This window comes from Heterocephalus glaber, unplaced genomic scaffold (assembly GCF_053883595.1).
Source record: "Heterocephalus glaber isolate CG9 unplaced genomic scaffold, H.glaber_assembly_v1.0 deba00001472, whole genome shotgun sequence".
Taxonomy (NCBI): domain Eukaryota; kingdom Metazoa; phylum Chordata; class Mammalia; order Rodentia; family Bathyergidae; genus Heterocephalus; species Heterocephalus glaber.
The window spans coordinates 12,636,401-12,658,055 of NW_028258315.1; the positions used below are offsets into that span (position 1 = coordinate 12,636,401).

The following is a 21,655-nucleotide window of genomic DNA, read 5'->3' on the forward strand; positions in this document are numbered from 1 at the left end:
ACAGGCAGGTCTCACAGATGAGCAGGGTGAGGGGCTGCCGTCACTCAGCACATGTGACTCGCAGGCCCTGGAGGCTGGAACTTTCCATGAGCAAAGCCCTCCATTCTTAGGCACCCGGCTCATTTCCTGCATCGGCCTCCACACTCGAGGCTCACTGTGCCGATGGTCTGTCCAGGCAAACTTGGACCAGGCAAGGCCACATGCTCACCTGTGTACACACGCACACCACACATTCCACGCATGCATACTCCGTGGTCCTTGGCACCTAGTATCTCCTAGGCAGGTGCACTCAAGAGTCTCCCATCTGTGTCAAATCTCTAGAAGGAAAAGCGTAGAAAGTAAAATTCCTCATGTTAAGTTCCTGTTTCCTGAGGGAGAGGGAGAATCCACATTTTACCTACAACACAGTAGTTGTGGCCGTGACCAACACACTGGGTTTTCACACGGAGGAAACATCCCACAGCTTCCTGTTTTCAAGAAAGGCAACGTGGGCGTTGCTTTTAGGAACTGGGCTGCTCCTGAGGGCAGCAGGCAGAAGCTAAGCTCTCAAAATAAAATCCTGGCTGGAAATGAAATTGGGTCCACATCTACTCACTGTCCTCACAGATGGCCTTAAAAATCCCCTGCTGTTTAGTTTTCTAATAAACTTTTTTCATTTTGGTTTTTTAGTAATTTTTATTCTAGCCCAGGCTGGCCTCAAACTCCAGGCCATCTTTCTGCTACAGCCTCCCGAGTGCTGAGATAACAGGTGTGTGTGTGTGTGTGTGTGTGTGTGTGTGTGTAACAAGTTCTTGATGTTATCACATGAACTCATTTAACAATAAAACAAGATCTCCACCCCACGCCCTTTGGCCAGAAAGGTTTTATTTTAGCAAAGTGAGTGGGACGAAATATATTTGCAGAGTATTTATTTTTTACCTCTGCCGGGCAGTACAGCAGTAGCAGCTCATTTCAGATCACATGGACCTCAGCCAAATATGGTTGAATTGAGGACTTCCGCCCTCGCTTCCTCCCCTGCCAAAGCTCAGGTCCTGCACATCTGTCTTTTGTCCCTGTCCCCGCCCAGCATCCAGGCAGGAGCTCCCCAAAGCACGGGCTTCAAATTCTCTTGCTGAGAGAATGTGAATTCTTTTTTTCCTTTCTGGAATTGGAATTCACTAGCATCAGTTCCTTGCATGGCTTCTTCCTAAAAGTTTATGGAAATAATAGGCAGCTCTGAAACGGAAGTCCCATTACTTCCTGTTCATCCCTTCCCTGTGAATTTCAATATCCTCCAAGAGGCCTGGGGCAGCGATTCCTCCGTGTGTGGTTTGTGGTTTTTCAGGGGGTTGGCGCCAAGTCTATTTTTAAAGTATTAACTGTAGTAGCAGTTTGGCTTTAAGAGCTTTCTCTTTCCAGGTGGATTTTTGGGTTTTGAAAAATTAAATATTCTTGGACCTGGCATGGAAAGAAGTACCAGCTTGTTTCAAAACTCCATTTTCTCTGAACTCTTTCTCAACCAGCGTTTTACACAGGAGAGAGGGACTGGGTTCTCAGAACTGTAACCTCGTAATTTCACCGTCCCACACACACACATTTAGGGGTGGGGTGCAGATCCCAGGTCACCACTGAGGCGCTGCAGGTCTGACAGCCGAGTGAGCTGAAACAAAGGGCCCGTTCCACTCACCAGTGGCAGAGCAAAGTCCACACTGTCCCATGAATATGACCATTGTGTGGCCCAATATGGCCCAAGGGTCATTAACTATTAACCTTGACCTGCCAGGACCTCCTCTGCTCCGCTTCTGTGTGCTGCAGAGGGATCCCCAAAGTCCAGCCCAACACTTAACGTCCCATCAGGAAAGAGTAGGAGCCCAGCAAAGTATCAAGACAAGTACTCTGTCCTCCTTGGTAAATTTCTACATATTTTGTTCAACAAAGGCTTCATCCCAACTGGCACAGAGAGAAGCAAAAGGAAATGTAAGGGTTGTATTTAGCGAGATGAAGCCTGAGAAGGCAGCAAGCTCACACTTACACAAGTTCTGCAGCAACAAAAGCCAAGTCTAGGGTGTCAACAACAGGAAGTTGTTCTTTATTCCAGAAATAGACCTTCGAAAGGAAGCAGCTCGGTGCTAATGAGAGAGGGTGGAGCAGCCGAGTGCCACACTGCTGGCTCGTGCACCCACCCACCAGGTCTGGTCTGTGCTGCTTTGCAAACTGGAAGCATTTTCTAACAACTCTTAAAAATACCATTCCCAAGTGAATTTTTGTATTTCTCGTGGAACCAAAAGATGCTCCACAACACAGCAACACCAAGTATTTTAATTAAATTATTTTACTGGAAAAAACATGCCACTTTGAGCACCAGAGCAAAAGACCACTGCAATCAGTGAGGCAGGTCAGCTGACAAGAACAGAAGGCTCAAGGCAAGCCTGAGGCTTGGCCACAGCCCCCGGGAAGGGTCAGGCCAAATGCACCGGGGTCCCACAGTGTTTGTGCCACAAGTCGATGGCCTTGCTCACGATGGCATCCGAGCTGTCCTGGGGAATCTGCGAATGGCAAAGCAACCTGGGTGAAATTTCTAGGTTTCAAACTTTGGAATCTTCTCACATTCACTATGGCATAAAAATTACAGCACAGTATTTCCATGCAAGTTTTCACTTTTCCAGAAAGTGATAGCATAAAAGGACTGTTTCAATGCTACTTGAGGACATACTGAGCGGCTCTGGTGTCAGACTGCACTGGTGCAGGTTCAAAGCCTGTGCTGCTTGCTGATCGGTGGGCCCTTCCTAGAGTTCCCTGGAGCCCAGAGCCCCATCTCTAAAGGGGGGACAGACACCTGCTGTGTATAGGAGGACAGGAGTAATCCAAGGCCTGGCACTACTGACCGCTGATTATGAGGAGGAGGAGGATTCATTAGTGAACACAGTCACTTAGTGCTGATTATTTACCAAGCCACTGTCCAGATGTTTATACAGACTAAAGGGGCACAGGTTTTGGGTCTCATCCCTGACATACTCTTTATCGCTTCTTCCCTAGCAGAAGAGTCCAGGATACACAGAGGGAAAAGCTAATTCATTTATACCTTTTTCAATATGCACTAAGATAATACTCAGGACACTTAAAAACTCAACTGGAATTACGTCAGCAATAGTAACAGAAATCAAAGGGGCCACAAGTTCCCCGAAATAACACAATCCTTTTTCCACTGATAAAAATTACAGCGAGATCTCACCTCTTCCTGTCCCTGACACACATGCTGGTTGTCACAGGGGACGAGGTCCTGGTCCCCAGTGGCAGACCCAGCAACCCTCGAGGAGAGAAGGATACAAAGTATAATCCCCAGGCCAACTTCACGCTGCCATGTTTCAGGGAGAGAAGTGGGTTTTTTTTTTTTTGAAGTACAAACATAAGGTATTATTTCTCTGCAATAATTTAATGTAGTAGGAAAATCTGGCTTGCTAAACTGACTTCATTTCTAGATTCAAGATCAAATCAAATGCACACTTACATTTTCCAGGAACTTTGTTATCTTCTCTGGACTGTTCAGTGCCATTACTTTTATTTTAAAAGTTAATAAAATTTCCACAGCTACAAAAACTAGGATCTTACAGGATCCACTTACAACTTTATCCCAAACCCTACAAAAATAAAGAGATATAATCAATTTACATAGGTTTGAAATCCATGTTTACCTATAAACATAAATTATGTTTTCAAATTAGAAAATAAGATCAAATTATTCCTATTTTAAGTAAAAGCTTCAGGGAATGACTATGAAAGAATTATCAGAAGCAAAACAGATGAGCCATGTGAAATCTACTCCAGATAGAATCAGCGTTAGAAAAAAAGTTCACTGAAAATGACTGCTTGGGACTCGGGATGTGGCTCAGTGACAGCGCATTTGCCTCACATGTGCCAGGCACTGGGTTCCATCCCTGACACCACACACACACACACACTCTATGCTCTCCTCAGAATCTACCAAATGCCCATTTCCTCATATTCCAAACCTGACATTTTCACGGAATGAAAAAAGTCCTAAAGTTTGCATTTTATTAATATTCTGTAACATTCATATAATTATTGCATATAAGGGACAATAGCAAAAGAAGCATATGAAATGTGATAGAAAGTCAATTTCATTACCAGTGATTCTGGGAGCAGATTCCGTAAACTTCTCTATGGGCTTAAGGAGGCAGTTATTGTTCCATTCTACTCTAATTATTCTGCTAACTCCCAAGACTTTTGAAGTTGATATGATCATGTATACCACAGGTGGTAATCCTATGGCATGTAATGTTATTGTTCTTTTACAGCAAAACATGTTAATGCATGAGTTGTTTTTTATAATTAAAACCTCAGTATTCAGGTTTAGTTGCAGTGTTGGCACCTTGTGATACATAAGTGGGGTTGGGTTACCGTTTGGGCACTCGTCTAAAGGTTCGCCATCACCGGTCTGTACACTTAGTTCTGTATTGTGTTCTAATGTTCCCCCGTGTCCTGCATTTCTTCCCAACCACATCATAAAGCCCTGGAGGGGTGGGGCCGGGACTCAGAAACACCCACCACAGGTGACTGGAACTGGCTTAGAGAAGCAGGTTCACTTCTCAGATCTTTGAGTGCCTTCAGCTCCTTTTTAAAGGTACCATGAAGAAACAGAAATACCAAGATTTCTACTAGATCAGTATCTACCACAATTCTAGAAAAAAGGAGCTCCTGCTTACACCAGCTCCTGGACACTGTTTCAGATGTGACTGTTATATAGCACCTAACACACAGAAGGTGCTCAATCAAAGAGCATATCCAATAATAAGCAGAATCATGTGCTGTTATGGTAGTTGCTAGAGAATTTAGCCTCGAACCTGTACTAAACAAATGTATGTGCTGAGGGACAATTGCAGGAAAGGCCAGGATTCCTCTCTGACTTCAGGCTCCCGATGCATCTTGGAAGGAAACACTTGCCTCTGTAAGCTGGATGCAGGCAGGCATCCCGCAAAGCACCTCTTGAACCAGAGATCGCAGGGCAGCTTGGACACTGCAGAGCAGGACTTCAGATGACTCAGCAGTCTGCCATCTTCCAGATTCAAGTATTGTTCCAAAGCCTTTGGCTAGAGATTAAACAGGAAGAGAGGTCAGTGGCTTCCTGTGACATGATGTCACCTGATGTTACAGCCTATGATGAAAAAACATGCAAGGAAGAGCTAGAAAACAAAACGTACACCCATCCAAGTCACTTGTGACACAGCAGTTTCCAGAGCGGGCCCAGCTTCCAGGACTAAGGGGTTTCCCCTGGACACACTTTTACTCTTCAGTCCAGGCCAACCCCAGGCAAAACAGTCAGTCACCCTGGTGCTTACTGCACAAACCACATCCAGCAGCCTCAGGAAAGTCCAAACCATAATTCAGTCATTCTGAGGAGCTGAGAAGAGCCTGTGACAGTACTGGCTGGTCTGGAGCAGTCAATTTTCGGTGGGTTAAACTAGACTAGACTAGACTGACAGGAGGGATGGATGGGATGGATGGATGGCAAGCAAAGAGAAAGAGGGAGGCTAAGACCAAAGAAGTGGAGTGGGATTAGGATGGGAGGAAGATGGAAGAATGTGACAAAAAAAGACAGTGATGAAAAGTGGCCAGTGAATCAGGTGCATTTTGAATCTGTGACTAAAAGGATGAACTGAGAGTGTAAGTGGTAGTTCTAGTGATTACTGTGTGGCCCTGGACAAGTGACTCAGCTTCTCTGTGCTTCAGCAGCCTCACCGGTAAACATAGAAATAATATGCTTAAATGACGTAATTCATTCATAAAGCAAAGTTAGCCCTGCCTGACACAAAGCACCTTGTCCACACACAAGCCAGGTGAGGGAAAAGGAAGAGGTCAGAGGTGAGCTAGCAGGAGTTGTGACGTTGCAGTGAAGTACAGGAGTGAATTCCCCCTCTGTCTGGTACCAAGCACAAAGAGAAATCCCTGCCAAGTTAACGGGCTAACTGTAAAATGTTCAAGGAGCTAAGAAAGCTAAGAGAAAACACATTTTTTAATGTGGGAGTTGGAAAGGGCTCATTAAGCTATAGAAGAAGCAAAAGAAAAATACTGACAAGTCTCAGTGTATCAAACCTTAAAATCTTTGTATGACAAACGGTGAGAAAGTGTTTGGAATATATGTATAAATACAGCATAAACATCCGGAGTATATGGGTCACACTTATAAAGGAAAAAAAGCCAAGAAAGTGACAGAAATCTGCAAAGCTGCTCAACTTCACTAGAAACTGCAGATATGTAAATTAAAATGAGTAACATCTTCACTATCAGATGGACAAAGATTTATGAGATCGGAACTGTCAGGTATAAGCAACAAGTAGAAAACAGAAGACCTCATAATGTGTTTTGGAGAGCATATGGCCATTAAGAAATAAACAGAATTTCAGTGTCTCCTTCACTCACACACTCCCTTCCAAGTAGCAGCCTAGAGGATATGCGTATACATGGTGACCATGTACAAGGGCAGGTTACTGTCCGGTGTGTGGCTGTTAGGATGGGCAGGTGCATAACAGGAAGTACTATAACTAAATTAGAAAAAAAGCAGTTCTAAATGAGTGGGTCTCAACCCTAGCCACACTTCAGAGTTGCCTAGAATCTTTAAAAAATTAGAATTCTAGGGCCCCACCCGAGAGATTCTGATTTAACTGACCCAGTGGAGGAGGAAAAGTCATAGGAATTTTCAAAAGCTCCCAGGTACACTAGTGGGAAATCAGGACCAAAAAGCAGTGATGTAGCTGTGCAAACTTGCCAAGTTCTCCAAGTTAAAAACAGAATTGTATAGCCGTATGTACAGTGTGAGGCTGCTCACGTGTTTTTAAAATATCACTTGATATAACCACAAGCAGGCAAAGGCCTAGAGGAGGCAGAGCAGGCCGGTGACAGCATTCACTGCTCGGGAAGGGAGTGGAGGTGCTGGCCCAGATCTAGGGCAACTCGGGCTCATCTAGGTGGTTTGGTTTCTTCTGAGAATCTACTCGTTTATTATTTAGGGTTCCCAAAATAATTTTTTTAGATATAGCATAATTTATCAAAATGCCAACTTCAATATTAAATAAAAAAAGCTAATTAAATCACAGTATGATTAAGACCTTCTGATTTAATTAGGCAACAAACATTATGTTTACTTAGGCTCCAATTCCATGCTTAAAGTGTTTTTATTAAAATCAACTAAGTGGATAAAAATCTCAAAATCCTAGAATCAAATTTTATGCAATGAAAATATGTAAGGGGCTGAGGATTTAGCTCGGTGGTGCCACCGCCTGCCTCACAAGCACAATGTCCGGAGTTCGATCCCCAGTACCAATAAATAAATAAATAGATGGATAAATGAATGAAAGAAATATGTAAAAACTGCTCTCGTAAGAACTGAGGCTGGAGGCTCCTGCCTCCTGTCCCTTCCATAGGCAGGGGGCACAGTTGTGCCATGGTCTTCGCAGCTCATCTGCTGTCTTCACTGCCCCTCGCCTTCCTGGCACCTTGGGTCACAGTTTCCACTTTCAGAAGTTTTCAAATAGACTCAGTGATTTAAGAAAAAAGACAAATTCACTTTTATAAATGATATAACGAAGGGAAAAACTGGAAAGAAGAGAATCGCCAAGGAAGACTGGCTTATGCCACAAACCAAGGGCCACTCTGCTCCTGGGATGCGAGCGGGGTTTGGCGCCGAGCTGCCCCATCCAGGCAGCTTCCTCACTAAGAGGGTCGCTCCAGATCACCACATACCAGGCTCTTAAAAGTCCTGCTGCCCAGCCTCTGCTGCACAGAAGAAAGCCAAGTGACACAGTGCTGGCCACTAACACACATGTCCCTGACTTACGACAATTTGCAGATTTTTCAACTTGACAACGATGTTGAAAGTGATACGCATTCAGGAGAAAGTGCAGGTGGAATTCTGAATCTGGGTCTTAGCTCAGGCTGCTGGCACATGGTCTTACACTCTTTTGCCCATCCAGGCACACAATCACGAAGAAAGTCCACCCACACTGTGGCTGCTAAACTCTGATGTTCAGAAGGTGCAGTGAACTACATCTTCGCCTTATGATGGTTTACTGGGATGCAGCCCCACCATAAGCTGAGGAGCATCTGTATACATGCACAAGGAAAGCCTGCTTGTGACTTGACGGGCTTCTCCCTTTTCCTCCCTCACACTTATCTTTGCCCTCCCCTTCCTTCCTGCCCAGAACACAGATCTCATTCATGGCTTCTGGACCAACAGGACTGGAAGGACTGTGTCTAATGCTGGAGCAAAATGACAGGAGTCCATACTGTGGTGCTGTAGCACCACCTGTGGTCTGCTTCACCTCTGGACTTCCGGTTACAAGTTTCCATTACTTGGGTCTCCCATTATAGTACATGCCAGCAAACTCAAACCCTACATAATACATGTAGAAGGGTCATTCTAGATAAAGCCAGTGGGTTCTGGGCCAGGATACGGGATACTATAGACCAAACACTGTCAAAATGTAGCCTGCAATGCTGTGTTCCAGACCTGGCACTCTTTAGTACATGTCATGTCTATGGTTGCTTTTGGGCTCCAGCAACAGAGACAGGTCTGTGGCCACCACACTGGAGAAGTTCACTATCTGGCTTTACACAGGACGCATTTACTGAGCCCCGGCTGCAGAGGGTCCACTCATAATTACAGCAGCACCAGGAGGTTAGGTTCTCTCCACCACTCACCCAATAATTAGCCAAAAACACCCCTCACCAGCTGTGGCAAAGAATCCCGGTACTTGTTATTTAACTGGTTCACGAAGCATCGGATGATCCAGTAGCAGTCCACACTATCTTCCACCATCTCTTCCATGGCTTTAGCAATGGCAAGAAATACTTCATCTTCTGGCTCCTGAAAGATTCATAGAAGATCTTAAGAGGGGGCGGGAGAAGAGAGGAAGACACAGTTCTATAATAAAAATGAAACCTTGCCACTTTTGAAAAAGCTGTATTAATAAGTCAAAGTCTGATCAAAAAATAGTAAAGAGAAGTGGGGCGGGGAGATGAGGGACTTTAGAAATCTATCTGAAGAGGTGCTGTTTAAGGACTCATTTTTAGGGAGCCTCCACCTTCTAACACTGAGCTCATCACAAAGTCAACACAAACCGGGAGCAAGTCTCTGACTCTCTCCACCCAGAATCACTCACAGTGCTAGACCAGGATCTCCTCCAAAAGTATGTGATTAAACAGCATGTATTTGGACACACTTGTCAGCAGAGTAGTTTGCAAATACTGAAGGACTTCAGAAGGACTTCTGCTTTGCTTTTAGGGAGTTTGCTTTATTTCAAAGCATTCATGCATATATTTAGAATTCTGCCCTATCTTAAGCTCCTAAATTTAAAAGTCTCTAGAACCAGAACTTGAGGAATCAAGAGAATGTGCATCAATACTCAGAACATGAAAGTAAAGCCTCAAGTAAATTTCAACAGAGAAATCCTATAAAAACTGCAACCTGGGCTGGGAATTTGGCCCAGTATTAGAGCACCTGCATTACATGTGCAAAGGTCCTGGGTTCAATCCCAGGCATTGGAAAAAAAAAATAATAAGCACTTGGAACTTTGTCTGGAAATCTGTTTTGTTTTCCGACACTGTAATCATACAGAAAAGCTTTACATTTTCATCTAGGATTTCGTAGCTGATCCATTTTAATGTTAAAATGAAATTAAGCATCTTTCTACTTCCCTAAAAAAATTCCAAGTTACATCCAAAATTCAATTTTAATAAAAGTATCTCACTTTTAGGCACTCTTTTAAATTGTTAGTATTCTATAAATTACTGAGAATAATAGCATCATAGAAAATTAATTCTTCTAAGCAACGATGTGTCAGAGAAGGGAAGAGAAATCTCCTTTCTTAGACTCCCATGCAATCCTGGGTCTGATGCTAGATGCCCTTGGAGGTCACCAACTCTCCCTCTTCCAGCAAGAGGACCAACGCCCTTCGGCCGGCTACATTTCTGCCTGAGTATCACCACACAGTCTCACTAATGGATAAAGAAGGAGCAGGGCTTGGTGACTGGGGAGACAGGGACCCAAACACTTGAATAGCAAGTGTGCCCTGGTCTGGTTGGGAGCAGGACAAACTGAGTAAAGACCTACCGTTTACACTTCTGGAGCTAACAGGTTATCCTAATTTAGTTTGTAACTGAAAGACTCGTGTGCCGTATTGGCAACTTCATTGTCCCCATGATAGTGATGTGACAAGTTCCAACTATTTTTTCGAAAATTTCTCTCTCTTGATAAATTTTCAGTGAAAGTCAATTACCTTTGTTAGCTCTAAGATTGGTCCATGAGTATTATATCATTAAATTCAAAAAATAAAAATAAATATTTTTATTACGGATTGCAGTCTAATCTGCCAATAAATTGATTTTGTGGATCAGCAAAACTTACAAGCAATTCCCTGTTTGAACCATTCACTCTGTTTTAGCCAAACAAACCATTAAAATGCCCAGCTAGAACTGCAGCAAAATAACCAAAGCTTGAAATCTATAATTATTCCTCTGCCTGCCCACTTCTTCCTCCTCTCCCGAAGAGTAAGTAGCCCAAGGAACTGAGGTAAGGGATTTGCTGGAGGTGAAGTGAACAAAGCGGCCTGGAGCTGGGGACTGCAGCAGAGCAGGTGGGCAAGGCCAAAGTGGAGGCTGAGGCTGATGAGGGTCAGGGCTGGAGGGGACAGGAGCAGCCAGGGACCACCTCGACCCGCAGGTCCAGGGCCAAGGGGCCAGAGGCACCTGCAGGTCGAGGTCAAGGTGGCTGGTGCTGCTGGGTACTTGTAGGAAAAGAGCAAGGAAGCAGAGAAGTGAATGTATCAGGGCCGAGCAGAGCCCTTTCACATCTGTGCTGTCAAGGGAAGGTGCAAATGCAGAAAGGGTAAAGGGTGGAATGAGTTTGTGATATTGGACTGAAATCGAACGCATCAGTAGGAACTCCAAATCTTAGGCATATATAGGTATGATGTATGTAGGTGTATGATTATATACACTCATATACATAACATACAGGGTGTAATATAAAGTCATGGTAAATGTTTAAATATTTTTGAAAATGACCACAGTAAAAGACACATTGCCATTAATCCCCCTCAGTATACCTTTCCCTTGCTTAAAACACTCATCCCATCATTTTTGCCACTTTCTGAAGTAGTTCTGTAAGTCCTCTTTCCTGAGTGTCTTAGTGAGGTGGCACCAGAAATACAGTGAGTGCCGCTGCCTAGTTCTATTCAGTGGAAAAGCAGCCTCCTAAAAACACTACAGTGTGTCCTCTTCCACTTTATTCACCAGAGGTGCACCTCGAGGCTTCTGGCTTTTCCTCAAAATGACCATGGAAGGTAAATGTTTGGAATCGATTCAGAACATCAAGACAGCCATGACAATGCAACTAAGGACACTCAGGAAAGAGGGCTTCCAGAACTGCTTCAAAAAGTGGCAAGAATGATGGGATATGTGTGTGAAGCGAGGGGGATTATTTGTGGGGGTATGAACGCCAATGTGTCTTTTACTGTAAATTTAAATTTAAACATTCACTGTGGTTTTTGACCACACCTGGAGCTAGGGGCATAGCTCAGTGGCAGAGCACTTGTCTGGCAAGTGCAAGGCCAGGTTCCATCCCCCGTGCCAAAACAACACAAAACAAAAATCCCCTACCTATAACATGTATGCAGATATATAGACAGATGTACGTGAATGTGTGTGTACATACATGTGTTTCCTACCTCTGTCTACTGAGACAGTCTAGAAACAATGACAGCCTAGAATAATGAACATACATGGTATCTTATTTTTGGTTTCTAAATATCACACTCCCCTGCAAAAAGAAGTGGCTGATTCCACAGCTGCAGCACAGAAAGTACAAAATGAGCCCGGAGCATCTTGTTGTGGCAGAAAGGCAGGAAATATTCAAACTGATGGGAAAGGCATGGAAGGGGTTGCCGCTGACGAAGTGTGGCACAGTCTGAGCCCCAAAACTAACAGCAGTCACTGATTATAGGGCACTGGATAAAAAAGGGCTCCACAAGTTCATACTGGTATCAATAAACACAAGAAGGAAAACTCTTCTCTATGTTAGAAAACCAACTAAATGTGGAAGGAATGAAAAATAAATTAACCATTTGGCAGCCACCATGGTAAAAATTGTTTTAGGCAAGAATGGTGAGTGGGTAGATTTTTACAAGTCTCAAAGTACCTTGCCCCCGGTTACTTACTAATTACATAGGAAAATAGTAACTTTACAGCGGAGAAAGCTGGCAACACCACTTTCATAACTGATCAAAGCTACAGCAACCTCTGTGGTGCTCTTGCCAGTAGTGCACAGCCAGATTCCAATCACGAGGAAACATCAGAAACGCTCCACTGGCTAGCACATTTCAAAAGTGTCCAGGTCATGAAAGCACAAGAAAAGTCTGAGGAGCTGTTCCAGATTAAGGCAGACTAAGACATGGTCACTTAAGGTAAGGTGTGATCGGGGACTGGATCCTGGATCAAAAGAAGGGCATCAGTGGAACAATCAGCAAAACCTCAGTATGGTCTAGAGCTTAGCTCTGAGTGTTGTATGAAGGCCAATTTTCTGGTTTTGATCATTAGACCGTGGTTATGTAAGAGGTGGCAGCTGAGAGTTCTGAGTGATGCTGTACTATTTTTTTCAACATTTTTGTACACCCAAAATTATTTAAAGGTGAAAAGTTAAAACATAAAGTTCTCTTAAAACTTAAAAAAAAAATCAGCAGATGTTAAAACTCATGGATAAAAGTTTAGTAAGGACTAGGATAACTACACAGCAGTTTTAAAGTCTCTCTCCACAAAGGGACATAGTAATAGGAAGGGAAAAAATCTCCAGCGGAAAACCCAGCAGGCACAAGTGAACCTTTCATGGGACAAATCCACAAGGGGTGCCTCTAGCCATCACCCCAGGTACGGTCCCTGCCGAAAGCAAATAACCAGGCTATAACCAGGAGGGAGCACCAGCCAGACCACAGTGAGGGGCTGTTGCAAAATAACTGACCTACACCCCTCAAAAGTGTCAAGGGCATGACAAGGAGGAAAAAATAAGACAACAGACCCAAATCAGAGGTGACTAAAACAATATAACAACTCTACGCAATCTATAATCCAAGGTTGAATCCTCAACCAGAACTTTTATTGTGTATTTGTGAAAAAGGGCATTACAGGAACAACTGGTCAAATGTGAATCGAGTCTACAGGTGAGATGTTAATACTGCATCAACTTTGGCTTCTTGGTTTTGATGACTGTACTACTGAGGGTGTCATTTTTAGAAGTGAAAGAATCTGAGGACATAGGACACCATGTCTGGGTCTCATTCACAAAAGGTTTGAAAAAGGAAGTATGTGCACATATATAAGAAAAATGACAAAGCAAATGTCATAAATGTTAACAGCTGGGGAATCCAGCCAAAGAGTGTATAGGAATTCTTGCAACTTTTCTTTTCCTTTGAAATTATAATCATGTGCTGCATAACAACGTTTTAGATGACAAGGGGCCCAAAATATGATGGTGCTCCAATAAGTCTAAATTGCCTAGTGACACTGCAGCTCTCTAATTCAAGTCAGTATGTTCTATAATGTTTGCACGATGATGAAACTGTCCAATGATACATTTCTCAGAACGTAGCCCCATCTGAAAGCAATGTGTGACTACAGTATTGAGAAATAAACTGTATTTTTTAAAAAATAAGGCAGATTAGGTCAGCATGTACAGGGCCATGGACAGCATGCAAAGACAGGTTGCTTTCATTTTACTGACTGAGAAGCCACTGAAACTTTCAAGGCAAAACATGGTGCAATCAAAGGTTGGCCAAATGGGACAGTTAAGAGTTAACACTCTAGAAGGCTGAGGTGGAAGATCATAAGATCATAAGTTGCCCACTACCATGGGCAACTTAGCAACTTAGTAAGACACTGGCTCAAGATTAGAAAAGGGCTGGGGAGGTAGCTCAAGACAAAGGCACTGGGTTCAATCCCTAGTAATGGGGGAGGTGAAATTAGATATCAAGCAAGATTTTCACTAACCAGCCGAAAGGAGGGACTTCGAGGCAACTTCCCAGACTCCAGCTGATACATGCGAAGATAGACTTCCACCTGAGGGGTGGCATCACTGACGAAGCGAATCACTTTCAGGCCGTGAAGGACGTCACAGTACTGATCCTTGTGGTACATCATGACCTGGGTGTGAGACTCATGGTGGGGAGGCAGGATCCCTATAAAGACCCAGAACAAAATGGGCAAAATACTAAGAGGCCAGTTCGAACCGTACCTCTACTAAAAAGAACCCTGTGAGATCCAGCCTAAGGATTAGACCAGACTTCATACAAACATTTACCACCACGTAGATTCTTTTAGCAACTCTCACTGTAAGAATCTCAAGGGCTGTATATTATCAATATCAGAATGATGACTTTCTTTTTTGGTACAGGGATCAAACTCGGGACCTTGCGTTTTCAAGGCAGGCAGCAGAACCACTGAGCTAAATCCCTGGCCCAAGAATGATGACATTTAATCACTGATATTAAAGAGGAATGAAATGGCATCATGAAAGCCTTGAAATAAGCACATCACATAATTTCAAGATGATAACAGCCACAGGAGAGCTGTCAGGCTGGCGCCACCTTGCGCCCCCAGGGCCCTCTCTCCCATTTTGGCACTTGGCCTCCTACACCTCAGAACCAGCAGCCTGTCCAATCCTCCTTCCCGACAGCAGTCAAAGCTTGTTCATGAAGGATCCTCTCTTCGGGGCCAGAGAAGTCCCCGATCTTCACTGATGAGGTCACCTTACACTGCATTTCTATGGCAGTTTATGCTCCTTACTCCACTGAAACATGGCATCTGCTCTTTAGGCTATGGCATGGGAACCACATCTCTTCTGCAAGCAAGTGACATCGTAAACACATAGTGGGGAGGACCACTGGGCATGCCTGCAGTAACTCTAGGCTCTCATCTCAGGTCTGCTAAGCCCAGGACTCTCGAGAATGTGCCTATCCCTCTGGGCTCTTGTTTCCAAATTTAGCAGAGGCAGGAGATGGGACAGACAAGCATTTCCATGATGTTCTCTGCAGAGTCCAAGCCCCAAGCATCTTCCTAAGAAAAGGAAATCATGGACAGACATCTGAGGAGTGGTGGCGATGAATTTCCAAAGCTCTGTTTTGCTACAAGGCAAAACAGTTATTTATTCCAGCCTCACTCAAGGTTACCCAGCTGTACAGAAGCACAGACTCTGGATTCAAAGTTTCTAGCTCTACGATTAACTGGCTGGGGACCCTCTGACAGTTTCTTCTGTCTCCCTATGGCTTAGCTTCTCCAGCTGAAGAATGGGAATAGCAATACCTAACCTAAGGCAGGTGCTGTGATGAATAAATCAATATACAGAAAGCACTCAGAATAGTACCTGGCCATGCTAAGTTAGGATCAGTGCAAGCTAGTACATTTGACTCCGGCTCACTCTTTAGTGCAAAACACCACAGTTCCAGTATTCTGGGAAACAAAAGGTAGATGAGCTCAAAGGTGTCCAACTAACCTACTTGTCTAAATGTTCCCTTTCCTGACACAAACTTTCACTCACCATAGCTAGGGGGCTCCGTGCTAGGCTTTCAGAGAAGCCAAGGGAATACATTACTGTCCTCCACACCTGGACTAATGCAGATTAAACAACTGTACCTTGATTACACTACTACAGGCAGCACAATGCCTCCCATGTTACACCTTAAACTATTTTGTCAGGGTTGGTCCTAAAAAGTCTCTTTCTGATATTTACTTAAAACGTTAGCAGGAATCTGGCATCCAAAGATCCCTGAGCAATCAAACAAGAAAAATACACACAGCAAAAAACAAAAAAACAAAAAAACCGCTGCTAGGAAGAGTCCTTCACATTGTAAAAGCTCTGAATTTTTGGTGTCTTTACCTCAAGAAAATAACAATCATTTACATGATAATGAAAGGCAAGAGAATCAGAGACAATGAACAAGCCAGATAGGACCTGACACTCGGGAAATGTGGCAAAGCACAACAGTGCATCTCCCACCGACCTGGAGCAGTTACTAAGACATGGTACCTCCGAGCATAGAAGGGACACTGTCAACATGACTACCTAAGATGCACCCGGGAAGGCAAGTATTTTGATGACCAAAGGAAATAAGATTTAGGGGGAAAATGCTCTGGGAAAAACATATGTAGTTGCTGCCATTTCTGTAGACCGTAACTGCAGAATGATCTACCAGACAGAAGCATACAAGGCTGTGAAGATGCTTAACCAAGAGGCATTCAGTGGGGCTTTCTAGAATGGCTCATATTCTCTTGCCACCTCCACATTACACAGCCACATTTAGGGCTGCGGGATTCTCAAGTTGTGAAAATACACATTTGGGAAAGAAAACAGGGTCCATAATCTATCCTACCTTCACATGAGTTGTACAAAAAAGCTTAAATCCACCGGGGATTTAGCTTAGTGGTTCCACCGCCTGCCTTGCAAGCACAAGGACCTGAGTTCGAACCCCGGTACCAAAAAACCCCCCAAAAAACAACAAAAAAAGCTTAAATCCTAGCTCCGTCACTTGCAGACTGTAAGACCTTCCTCATAGGCCAGGTGTGGGACCTCCCAGGCTTTTTCCCATCTGTACAACTGGGCTCTCATGATCTGACTGGGAGCAATTCTAGGACTGCTCCATGTCATTGACGGAATCCACTCAGCTTTGTGAGTGGCACATAGGGAGCCCCATTAAATAGCAGTACCAGTTCGTATTCCACATGAAGCTCCATCCTCACCATTGTCAGAGGTTATAGCAAACAAACTGTTTAAGAAAGAATTGGAGGGAGGTAATAGATGGGTATGACATGCTTTAGGAGGCTCAACAATGATAGGGAAAAACATCTTGGGCTCAAAAGAGCTGCTGTTGGCTCCTGTGCTGGCTGCTTCTTTCCATAAAAACTAAGCAAGTCCATTTTCTTCTCATCACTAGAACTCATTACTTACACTGTTAGGAAAAGAAAACTCCGATTCCTTTTTGAGTCTGATAGTACACACGAAGAAGTGGCACCTCCACTCTGAGAATCACAAAATATAACAAATTTAAAGCTAAGTAACTTCAACATTCTCACTGTACAGATTCGAAAGATGAGCCACAGAGGGGGGTCTTTCTCCAGATGCCCGGGCTCACAGCAAAGAGCAGACCAGTTCTCCTTTCTCCCAGCCCAAAGTTCTGCCACACCTCTTCTCAGGAATGTACATGACTTCCTTTTCCACCACTAACAGGCTGATGATCCTAGAGTAATATTTAATGTATTTCTGCTTAAGTCACGACCGGAGGAAGACCCCAAACTCAGTAAAGATCCTAACCACTTCCACCCTTTCAGACTGTGACATGACAAAGAAGCCCATTATTCAATGCTTTCAAAGATAAATTCCCCAACATCTGGGTCTCATACCTAGAAGCACCTTCCATACCAATGCTCGGTACATGGATGGGAGAGGGAACCTCTGGCTAAAAGTACAAAGTTTCTCAATATCTAGAGGAAGAAAATACAGTTAGTTAGAAGCTTTTCATGCTAATTACACTATGCATAAGTGGATTTCATTTTTTTCTAATTGAAAGGATAGTTGAGACATTTCTTCAGGAAAAGTCTACCATATGGTCGGCAAATGTAGGAAAGGCAATACTGGTCTGATTTTTAGCCCAGGTCTTGTATCATCTTAGCTATTTAAAACAATTAGCATTTTACAGTATAAGAGATGCATTTTGCATATATTACTACCTTCTTTACAATATTAGTGGTAGTTAATAAACAACTCATCTCATTTCACCCACATTATAAGCCTATTTGGGGAGTTGTTGTTATGAAGATACAGAAGAGAAGGTCAAAGCAGTTAGTGATCCATCAGTTAACACCCTGATAAGAAGTATTATCAGTCCTCAGATCCCAAAAATTTACATTTAACAGTCCTGGCCCTCAATTCTTCTTATCAAAGAAACATTATAACACTAGACCTACTTGAAACATGGACTCCACAATGAGACCAAAATCAGGTGTGAAATATTTCTGATATTTAAAAGCTCTCTATGCTGGGTAGGGTGCAGGGCACTTGCCTAGCAAATGTGAGGCCCTGGGTTTGATCTCAGCACAAATAAAAACAAAACAAAAAACAAGCAAATAAATAGCATTCTATGCAAATAAAGCTTTTTAAACTAGGGTTTAATTTATTTCACTTTGACTAATGGCTGACTTTATTATCACTAAACATCAATATATAATGCAGTCGGGCCAGGGATTTAGCTCAGTGGTTCCATTGCTTGCCTTGCAAGCACAAGGACCCGAGTTTGATCCTTGGTACAAAAAAAATATATATATATATATAATGGAGTCTTGGTATTTCCACAAAGGCAAATCATGACTGAAGTTGCTGCAAGTTTACCTAGAAGCTATGATGACATATCTGCAAACTGACGAAAGGAAGCATAAAGGATTAATAAGGACAAGTGTTACTGTTTAAAAGACCTTGCAAAAACTTCTGTCAGTGAAATGTAAATTTGAAAATTCCAGAACTTTTCTCAAAACATAACATTCTGATGTTATATCACTGAAGAATATAACAAGTAACAAATATCCTTAGATGTCTTTGAAGATATTTATCTCAAAATAATTGAGAAGACTGAGAACCAATAAGCTTTTGTGTACATACATGTGTGTGCTTTTACGTGTGTGTGTTTGTGTGTGTGTGTGTGTGTGTTGCTTGGAAAATGAACCCAGGGCCTTCACACTGAGCTACATCCCAGCTCTTTTCTTATTTTTAATTTTGAAACAGGGTCTCACTAAATTGCTAAGTTGCCAAAGCTGGGCTCACACTGGCGATCCTCCTGCCTCAGCCTCCTAAGTAGCTGGGATAACAGGTGTGCACCACCAACCCCAGCTGAACCAATAAGCTTAATGAAACATGTAAAACTCACCCAAACGGTCATCTTTCAGGAGGATTTCCAATGACTTCTTTTCTTCAACCCCACGAAACCCCACTTTCTCATAATATACTGAACGAAAGTTTCTCTGAGAGTCTTCAGTCATGTTTCATTCTTAGAGGAGAGAAAAGAGAAAGCTGGGAACAGGGGAAACACAGAGACAAAGAACAAAGCAATGGAAAATTTGCCAGTGATTTTCTCCACCTTTTCACTTAGCTATGCTATGATAAACTGCTGGCTCTTGCAGGGGACTTGATATTAAATCATTGCATTTATGCAACTAACACAATCTCACCTGTGCACCTTGGCCAAAAATTAAGACATAAGTCAATGGCTCTGTGCTAAAACAGACTACACAAGGTTTATGCACTAGCATTTCTATTCTTCTCAGCAGAGCTCCTAGCACAATGGATATTCTGTAGCCATTGTAAAGGGCAAAGAACTAAGTTACTGAAAAGTCAGGTAAGATTGTATGTCGCAGCACAAAGTGGCTACGAAACAGTATACACTGGTTCTGTTTTTTCAAAATATACATTAAAAATTAAGACTATATTCCAAAATAGTAACAATAATTATCTATAATAGGATCCCAGATGCTTTTAACTGTCTTTCCTTTGCTTAGCTGTGCTTTCTAAAGTGGGCATTTTGTAAAATGAAAATTTTAAGTCCTAGAAAGATAAAAAGTCACAAGTTCCTCCCTTATTTTTCTTTTATTTTAAACACTGTACTTCAAAACCCCCAGTAGATATACATTATTATAATCAGAAGAGGGTCAGGAGCAGGCAATTGAAAGGTGACAGCCACAAAACTGGAGGTAGAAAAACGACATAAAATCTGGCCTGAGGACTTAAACAGCTCAGTGATCCCCGGCTGTTTCCGGAGAACCTTCCTAGTGTTGACGGGATAGCATCAAGAAAAACTCAAGTTATGTTGGTGTTTCAAGAACAGTAAAGATGTAATCCATTTCCCAAAAAATACTGCACTGCCTCGTCCAAACGTTTCAAGTGCTAGTGCAAAAAGGAAGTGCTCAGTTATTAAAAATCGGAGACGTTTCCCGTGACCAGCGGAAGGTCTCTTCCTTATTGAAAAGATATCCTGATTAGGATTCGTTTAGGAAACGAGCAGATGCTTAAAAAAAAAAAAAAAAATCCAAAGTATTAAAGCGCAAAATGAGTTGAAGATTTGCTTTTGAAAGGCATTCAAAGCTCCCTGTTGTCTAAGGACAGCCATTCTAAGATGGCACTAGCATGGCAAAGGCGACCGGTTGGCAGAAATACTGTCAGTGACATCTGCTGCCCACCTGACAGGAAAGGTGAGCACGACCTGGTCCCAGACCCCAAGTCCCACTGTCGAAATTCTGTACGCTTCACCTCAGCAGTGGAAACACAACCGGGTTGGGGCCAGGGTCCGCGGGAGGCAGCGGAAACCAGGCAGTGGGCGCTGCTGGACCGCAGGGTCTGGGCGCGCGGGGGCAGACGGCGTCGGGACACCTGCGCGCGCCGGGCCGGCCGAGGAGCCGCGACCCCGACACCACCGCAGCCAAACCGGCCGCCGGATGGGACGTCAGCCCTGGCGGGGGCGGGAGCCGAGCGCACGCGTGCTAGCGCAGAGGACGTGCACAGGAAGCTCCGCCCATCCCCCCCGCGCGGCGGCGGTTACGCTCTAAGGAGCAGGGGTGTCCTCTCCGCTGGTCCGTCCGGGGGCCGGGGCCCTGTGCCATGGGCCCCCGTGCCATGGGGCCCCGTTCCTCCTACCCTTCCCTGTCCCTGATGGAGGAGACCCGAGCCCCAGCCCGTGCCTCTCCAGCTCCTTCCGGGGACGGCCCGGCGTGTTGAAATAAATGGAAACCAACCAAAGGAGAAGCTGCAGAGCTGTTTCATCAGAGCTGGCCGTCGCCAGAGGGTCAGCCCGTCTGCCCCCGGCGCTAGTCTCTTGCAGCAACTCAGGGCGGGCGGAGGAGGGGAGCTGACGCGAGCGGGGAGGGGCTGGGCTGCTGGGCTTTCCCTAGTTGGTCCTAAGTCGGAAGCAGGGACAGAAGATAGGAAAACTTATTTATAAATGAATCGTGGCCATTTGGGGTCAGCTGTTACAGAAGTGACTTCCGCTTCCTGGGTTGTCACTAGAGACAGCAGGCTGTCTTCCTGCAGGTGTGACAGAGCGGGCTGGTTTCCTGGGCTTTTTTTTTTTTGGTACGGGGGATGGAACTCGGGACCTTGCGCTTGCCAGGCAGGCGGCGGAACCACTGAGTCAAATCCCCGGCCCTCCTGGGCTTTTTCTTGTAGACGAAGAGCTGGTTTTCTGCACAGGTTAATAAGATCAGGGTTCTGTTTTATACATGGCCAGGCTGTTGTCTGTATATTCAGCCTCTCAGGTAAAATACTATAAAAATAGGTTACAAATGATGTGAAAAAAAAAAAAAGATTCGCGAAATGCACGCTCCAATTTGTTATTAGATTCAATAGGCATAAAGTTACTCTTTAAAGTGGCTTTTAACATCGCAGGACCCTAGCCTGGCTGCAGAGCACTTCCCTGTCTTTGCCTCCTCGGGAAGTGGGAAATTCTTCCAGGAGTTGATTACTCTACCTAGCCTTAGGGCAAGTCCTAACTTATCCAATCTTATCTCTAACTAGTGCGTTAAAAGGATTAAATGAGAACGTGCATAAACGGGGTGGCCTGGTGCCTCGTATGTGACACAG

The 21,655-nt window shown here is 44.0% G+C and overlaps 2 protein-coding genes across 9 annotated transcripts in view; one reads left to right on the forward strand and one right to left on the reverse strand.

The window, feature by feature from the left end:
- LOC147826196 (uncharacterized) overlaps positions 1 to 21,655 on the forward strand; it is a 94,755-nt gene that overhangs the window by 10,708 nt on the left and 62,392 nt on the right. The window lies entirely within an intron of this gene.
- On the reverse strand, positions 2,041 to 20,981 carry Tbc1d7 (TBC1 domain family member 7). Of its 6 annotated transcripts, none has more exons than XM_004847678.4 (8): positions 20,812 to 20,959; positions 18,954 to 19,073; positions 17,437 to 17,517; positions 14,032 to 14,219; positions 8,723 to 8,860; positions 4,942 to 5,087; positions 3,488 to 3,617; positions 2,041 to 2,525 (listed from the first exon to the last, which is right to left on the reverse strand). In XM_004847678.4, exons 2-8 carry the CDS (start codon positions 19,063 to 19,065, stop codon positions 2,439 to 2,441), a joined length of 882 nt encoding a protein of 293 aa, XP_004847735.2. In that variant the 5' UTR covers positions 19,066 to 19,073; positions 20,812 to 20,959; the 3' UTR covers positions 2,041 to 2,438. The 6 variants fall into 6 exon arrangements, with proteins under 6 accessions (XP_004847735.2, XP_004847734.2, XP_021116301.2 ...); XM_004847677.4 differs by lacking the exon at positions 20,812 to 20,959 and adding an exon at positions 20,330 to 20,531; XM_021260642.2 differs by lacking the exon at positions 20,812 to 20,959 and adding an exon at positions 20,260 to 20,524.

Excerpts from the sequence above, each read along its gene's own strand:
- Tbc1d7 (XM_004847678.4), bottom strand. The coding sequence starts at position 19,065 with ATGACTGAAGACTCTCAGAGAAACTTTCGTTCAGTATATTATGAGAAA. Across the intron at positions 3,618-4,941 it reads CCTGCATCCAGCTTACAGAG|GGTTTGGGATAAAGTTGTAA; the intron begins GCAAGTGTTTCC and ends TTATTTTTGTAG. Across the intron at positions 2,526-3,487 it reads TAACAAAGTTCCTGGAAAAT|ATTCCCCAGGACAGCTCGGA; the intron begins GTAAGTGTGCAT and ends TGCCATTCGCAG.